The 7,180-nt window shown below is 35.6% G+C and overlaps 1 protein-coding gene and 1 long non-coding RNA gene across 2 annotated transcripts in view; both read right to left on the bottom strand.

The window, feature by feature from the left end:
- LOC107560316 (matrin-3) overlaps window positions 1-7,180 on the bottom strand; it is a 28,410-nt gene that overhangs the window by 3,550 nt on the left and 17,680 nt on the right. The window contains exons 15-18 of the mRNA XM_016244460.1: window positions 7,049-7,179; window positions 4,400-4,511; window positions 4,070-4,199; window positions 3,688-3,809 (exon numbers count right to left, since the gene is read on the bottom strand). Coding sequence (XP_016099946.1) covers window positions 3,688-3,809; window positions 4,070-4,199; window positions 4,400-4,511; window positions 7,049-7,179 — 495 coding nt within the window. The remainder of the gene's footprint in view (window positions 1-3,687; window positions 3,810-4,069; window positions 4,200-4,399; window positions 4,512-7,048; window position 7,180) is intronic.
- LOC107560334 (uncharacterized) lies at window positions 4,974-7,175 on the bottom strand. Its single transcript, XR_001605716.1, has 3 exons — window positions 7,036-7,175; window positions 6,462-6,592; window positions 4,974-5,046 (listed from the first exon to the last, which is right to left on the bottom strand). It is a non-coding gene; the product is annotated as an uncharacterized lncRNA (long non-coding RNA).

Here is a 7,180-nt window from a genome sequence, read left to right as displayed (position 1 = left end):
AAAAGCTAACATAAGCAGTAGCATTTACAAATAGCATTTATAAAAGTATAAGACAACAACAAACAAAAAACATAGGCCTACCATTAAAAGCCGTGCTTGCACAGGTTCTGCACGATCCTCTTCAATAATATCCTCTGCTTCTCAATCGGGCTCAAACTGATAAGCGATATTAACAACGCCGTTGTTTACAATACAACCGGAGCACATGCCACTGAGGTGAGGGGCGGGACGTTAAGAAGCGCACTAGAGACGGTTTAGCCAATCACAACACACTGGGCTAGCTAACCAATCAGAGCCCATCGCCTATTTCTGAGGGAGGGGCTTCATAAAAGAAGGAAATTGATCAGCGCATTTCTCAGAGAAGGGACAGAGCGGTGTGGAATAAAGGTAAATTATGTGAAACATAATGCGTTTTTAAAAAAACGAAGCATTAACACATGTTAGACTGTACCCCATAAACACAATCAAGCCTATAAAACAACCACTGAACCACCCCTTTAAGTGCAGTTTTTCAAGCTCAATGAATCATCTCATAACAGTGCAGATGCGATTTAAACAAGTGATTCATTGTGCAGTTCAGAGAGCTTCACTGATTATAATGGAACCTTGTGAGACTGCCATAAACTAAGATGAGTGACAGCTTTTTAGTGATTATAAAGGGAGTGAGCTTTGTGCACTTTCTAGACTATAATCCATTCAGAATTTTATGAAACTTGCTTTTCGGACACATACACACTGCAAAGTTCCGGGAATGATATCCTCATATTTATGCTGGATTCACTCTCGAAATAGTAATGACTGACATAGTGATAACCATAGCAATGGACGAGACAAAAAATATATGTGAGAGCACCCTCAGTTATTTAATTCTGGAACTAAGAAATTGACCGTTCGCAAAAAGATTGATTTACAGGCGATCTGGCCAATCATAACGCCAAATCCACCATCTTGCCCGACAAACAAATCAGACAGAGTAGATTAATTTCGGTGGACTTAATCTTGAAAAATTGTGTATTGACGTTTTTTCATGGTTGAAATAAAATCCGTTATGACGTTCATTCGTTTATTTCGTGCTTTAAAGCTGCAGTCCGTAACTTTTTTATGTTCAAAATTTACAAAATGTATATAATAAGCGAGTACACCATGAATCCATTTTCCAACCAGTGTTTTTGACTTGTCCTGAATCACTACGGTACACCAATAATAAGTGTATATATTCAGACTGGTTCGGGTAGGTACCGCTGCGGAGTAGCCCAGTACACCTGCATAATTCCTCCTAGACATAAACAGAGAGAAGTAGTTCCGGCTACAATGTTCTTCCGCAAGACGCACGCAGTTCTGTTTATTAACCGCTAGAGCACCAAAAGTTACGGACTGCAGCTTTAAGTAAATATGAAAAGACGATCGGTTCATGTGTGCCGCTTGAATTGAGGCAATACAGCAATCTGTCACAATACATTAAAGAGCCACAAAACTGTATTTATTGTTTGAATTTCTTAAAAAAAGACAACTTTTTAAAGCTGAGAAGTAATCTGCTCTGTCCTGTCTGTCGGCGTGTTGACCGTTTCCTCTTTGCTCCGCAACGTATTTATTACTGCGTGAGAACATGGTGTGTAATGTGAGAGAGGCATGGCTTGTCCGACATAGCAACAGTAACTAAGGAGGGCGGGGTTTTGCGAAGGGTCAATTGAGCACGTTCAGAGCGAGATTCAGTTCATGGTCCAAAAGCGTGAATAAACTCTATTGGGATCAGGACATATCAACCAGCAATTTCATATCCAGTAACAGATGGTAGAAAGTTCAGGAATAAATGGCTTTGGTAACAACAATTCACAATTGACAGATTTCTAGTGACTGGATTTGGCAACTGAAAAAAATTCAATAAACATCAGAAAAGCAGCATGTACGTTTCTGATTAAAAATTAAAAGTCCATCAGCAGACACTTAAAATGAAAAACATCACCATTCAAATCAACAGCAAGAGTCAGAGGCAACGTTATTCTCATTATCAAGTTATTCTTGACTGTGCCATATTGAGAGCTTTTATGCTGGGCTGTATTGTTGATACTTGTATCCGTAAAGACTTTTGAGAAAGAAATTTGTGCCTTTTTTTTTTCCCCACCGACTCAAGAGTAGATTACTTACAAATTGTAATCCGTTAGCGAGTCCAAATTACATGACAAAAATTGTAGTCAGTAATGTAATCCATTACGTTACACATTTTAAGTAATATAATCAGACTACTTTTTGATTAATTTTAGATTACTTTTGTCCTAACTCGTTTATCACATTGATTTAAATAGGAATTTCTTGAAATTAACAACATGAAGTGTTTTAAACATTATATTACATCAAGGTTTCTCAAACTGGGGTTTGTAAAGGAACTGCGGGGGGTTTGTGAGTTTAATGAAAAGCTAAAAATAAATACTTTTAAAATAATCAAATTAAAACACTTACTAAAAAATGAAATATTTTATGTTCACCTGCATGCCATTTGAACATTAACCAATGTCAGAGAACTGTGAACACGCAAATGTGATACTTAATTATTAAAATATTTATTTTTAAATCTCAGGGGTACTTAAAGGGCTCCTTAAAGGGGTCACTTTTTTAATTTTTGTTAATGTGTAATGTTTCTATTTGAGCATAAACAACATTTGCAAAGTTCAATGCAAAGGGAGATATTTTCTTTTACAGAATTTGCTTTTTAATGCCTACAACAAACGGCTGGTAGGGACTATAACAAGTTTCTTCCTTGGTTTGTGACATCATAAACCCTAAAACCCTGCCCACGGGAGCACACAATCACAACACACTGGGCCAGCTAACCAATCTGAGCCCATTGCGTATTTCTGAGGAAGTGGCTTCATCGAACCATGAAGTCAACAGACCCTTTTTAAGAGAATGGAAACAGTAGTAAAATATATGAAAAGTAATGCCTTTTTTTTTTTTTACGAAGCATGAACACGTGTTACAGTGCCCCCATAAACACTATAGCAAAATAGCTGGTTGACCACCCCTTTAAAGGCAATACATTAAGTGAAAGAGGTTCAGATGACAAAAAGTTTGGGATTACTGCATTACATGTAAATAATGAGTTTGAAAGTCAAAAGCCTTTCAATAATACATAACACATGGTTAAATAACCTACAGAGTGATAATTCAAATAAAAATGAATGTTCATCAGTAGTTGATGCAATGTTGAAACACTTCTAAAACCTGAAATGATTTTTGTAAATCAAATGGTCAAATGCCATGTAGCCACCTAACTAATGACTGATCTCTGTGTGAATGTCCACAAAACTGGACTTTCTGCATTTATATAAGCGGCAGGCTATTTTAGAAAGGAAAATTTCAAAGATGAAAGAGAGGAATTAGGGAGAATGAATAAATTATGAATAATTTATTGCTATTGTGTGAATAATAAGAAATCATCTAATCTATAAAAAAGTAACTGTAGTCTGATTGCGAGTATTTTAAAATGTAATTTACTCTAATTACAAGTACATAATTTTTGTAATCTGATTACATGTAACCAGTTACTACCCAGCTCTACTCACAACCTATTTTACTTTTATATATATATTCATGTTAACTTTATCATACAATTCAACTGTTATGTGGTAACAGGTGTCACATTATGAATATAATATTTTATTATCGCTCTTCTAACTCTATTGCAGTCACCTTGAGGTTGTTGTAGTGGTCAAGGCTGCGGCAGTGCTCTGATTTTGCTCTCTTCTCATCAGTGTAGAATATGTTACACAGCTTGCAAAAGAAACCAGTCACTGGGATGACGTAGTTCACACCTGAAATAAGGTAAGATAGTTTTAGAAACTGAAGAAATAGACATTAAAGGCAATACAACATCAAATTCTTTGGTCATTTTTGTTGTTTATGAAGCACAACATAAAAAAAAATCACCACCAATTTTTGTGTTAAATGTATGTAAAGCAAAATTTTAAATACTCAAATAATTATAGCCAATATAGAGCCTACTCTGAAGTAGGAGCTAATTTAGTTCCCTCAGACGGAGTTCCTAATACAAGCAAGTGTGTGATGGACTTACCCACAATTTGGTCTGGTTGATAAGGGTTCAGAGGGGTTTTGTCCAGCTGACTATTCTCTTCCGAACCTTTAGTTTCACAAACTGGATCCCCACCAACACCTTCACAATCCGGTAAAGAACTGTGCTGGTTCTGTACACACATATTTTCTCTTATATGATTTTTACAGACAGAGATATCAAATATACCTGACACTTGGCTACCTTTCCCTTTAACTCACCCATTAAAAAAGTTTAAGTTCTGCATTTAAGCATGACTCTTTAGATCAAAATGTTTCTATTTAAAGCACAAGAACAGATTTAGTCAAATGTGTCCAAGATGTTAATGTTCACCTCCTTTGCTCCAGTCTTGATTACCTGGTCATTTTCTGTCCTTTCAGTGCTTGGTTTAATTTCTTTTGTTTCCTTTTTTGACTTTCTTTCCTCTGCATTTTCAGGGTATCTCCTATAATAAAAGAGCATAAACTGAAGATGTCACTACAAACAGAAAATAATAATTTCTTTGTTACTTTCCCAATGGTTGTTACATTACATGCACACTCATGCAAAAGCATCACAACAAAAATGTTCTCTGCACTAGGATGGTTTTCCTAGTTTCCAATTATATATGAAAGTCTGTGTCTGTATTTGGCTGAAGTCATTTTGTAAAAACTATTTCAAGGTAGTCAGTTACAAAGAATTTTTATACACACCTGCAATCATTCATATTGCTGATAATATTTTTTAAATAGTAGTTTATAATGTTTCCTTATATCTGATGTCACCTTAATGTCACTTAAAATGTCAGTGGTATTTATATATACATATAAAGAAAATAGCACAAGCAAACAAAATTGTATCAAAGCATTTTGTTAGGTTCCAAATAAAACAACAGAAGAAAACACACAAAAAAAACGTCATTTTCTGTCCTTTCAGTGCTTGGTTTAATTTCTTTTGTTTCCTTTTTTGACTTTCTTTCCTCTGCATTTTCAGGGTATCTCCTATAATAAAAGAGCATAAACTGAAGATGTCACTACAAACAGAAAATAATTTCTTTGTTACTTTCCCAATGGTTGTTACATTACATGCACACTCATGCAAAAGCAGCACAACAAAAATTTTCTCTGCACTAGGATGGTTTTCCTAGTTTCCAATTTTATATGAAAGTCTGTGTCTGCATTTGGCTGAAGTCATTTTGTAAAAACTATTTCAAGGTAGTCAGTTACAAAGAATGTTTATACACACCTGCAATCATTCATACTGCTGATAATATTTTTTAAATAGTAGTTTATAATGTTTCCTTATATCTGATGTCACCTTAATGTCACTTAAAATGTCAGTGGTATTTATATATATAAAAAATAAATAGCACACAAAAATGTATCAAAGCATTTTGTTAGGTTCCAAATAAAACAACAGAAGAAAACACACAAAAAAAAAATTCTAACTTAAAACAAAAACATCTGAATATGCCCACAGTTAAAGGAATAGCTCACAAATGAAAATAGGCTGAAAATGTACTCACCCTCTGACCACCCAAGATGTAGATTAGTTTGTTTCTTCATCGGAAGAGATTTGAAGAAATTTATCATTACATGATTTGCTCACCAATGGATCCTCTGCAGTGAATGGGTGCCGTCAGAACGAGAGTCTAAACAGCTGATAAAAACATCACAATAACCCACAAGTAATCCACACGACTCCAGTCCATCAATTAATGTCTTGTGAGGCGAAAAGCTGCATGTTTTTTCAGAAACAAATTCATCATTAAGATGTTATTAACTTTCAATGGTTGCTTCTGACAAAAACAAGTCCTCTAACAATAATATTTCTTCCTCCACTGGAAAAAGTTGTCTCGTCTGAATCAGGAGGGAAATATGCATATATTAAGCAAATACGTCTGTGGATTTTGATGTTAGAGGACAACAGGGGATAGACTTTTTTTTACTAGAAGAAGCATTTAACTGATGGACTGGAGTCGTGTGATTACTTGTGGGTTATTGTGTTGTTTTTATCAGCTGTTTAGACTCTCATTCTGACGGCACCCATTCACTGCAGAGGATCCATTGGTGAGCAAGTGATGAAATGCTTAATTTCTCCAAATCTGTTTAGATGAAGAAACAAACTCATTCACATATTGGATGGCCTGAGGGCGAGTAAAGTTTCATCAAAATTTCATTTTTGGGTGAACTATTCCTTTAATGACCTGTACTACAGAAAAGTGAAGTTAGTTCTGAAAAATGCTCCAGCAGGAATTGTTTGCAGATTTCTCCTTCAATGACATTTTAAAGTGTGCTCAAATGCTGTCTGGGGCCAACTATACATTCTGACTATTGCCTCAGAGTCAACAATGGAAATATATTTTACCATGTGTGTATCCACTCTAGTTAGTGACGGTTTTAATGAGAACACCTACCAGCGAATCAGAGAATCCCCTTTCCTGCACATAGCTATCTTCAGCACCGACCCCCAAAATTTGCAAGGCCTCCGACTGTACTGTGCAACCATTTTTTCAGCTGCCTTTGTACTTTCCAGTTGCATGTAACACTGAGAAGTAACAAGACGAGGCACAGGAAAAACAAATAGCATGAAAGGGTTATGATGGCACTCAAGAAAAAGTGAATATTCACAAATTTTGCTCTGCTGCTCATCACACACTGCAAAAAAGGGCCTTTCTTACTTAGTATTTTTGTCCTGTTTCTAGTAAAAATATCTAAATTAAGATGCATTTACTAGATGAGCAAAATGACGCAAGATATTTGGGGGGGGGGGGGGGGGTGCATTTTGCTTCAAATAAGTAACATTATCTGCCAGTGGGGTAAGTAAATTAATCTTGTTTTAAGAATATTTTACTTACAATATTTTACGTTTTGCATATTAATTTAGGAATTTTTTGATATTTTGACTAGAAACAAGACAAAAATACTAAGTAAGATAAGCCCTTTTATTGCAGTGCAGATAGTGATGAGGGAAAATGCGTGTATACGTACCGTTCCTTGATACCTGTTCAGAGAATAGCCAGTCAGTTTTCCAAAAGGTTTAGTCAGTTTGAAGAGGGATTTGTCTATGTATTTCTGTCGTAGGTACCTCTGGTTGGGAAGACAGCTGATGAAAACAGACCTCCCACTAGGGCTC

Source organism: Sinocyclocheilus grahami, unplaced genomic scaffold (genome assembly GCF_001515645.1).
Source record: "Sinocyclocheilus grahami isolate Dianchi unplaced genomic scaffold, SAMN03320097.WGS_v1.1 scaffold720.1, whole genome shotgun sequence".
Classification (NCBI taxonomy): domain Eukaryota; kingdom Metazoa; phylum Chordata; class Actinopteri; order Cypriniformes; family Cyprinidae; genus Sinocyclocheilus; species Sinocyclocheilus grahami.
The sequence above is the reverse complement of the archived record's forward strand: the minus strand, read 5'-3'. Positions and strand labels throughout refer to the sequence as shown.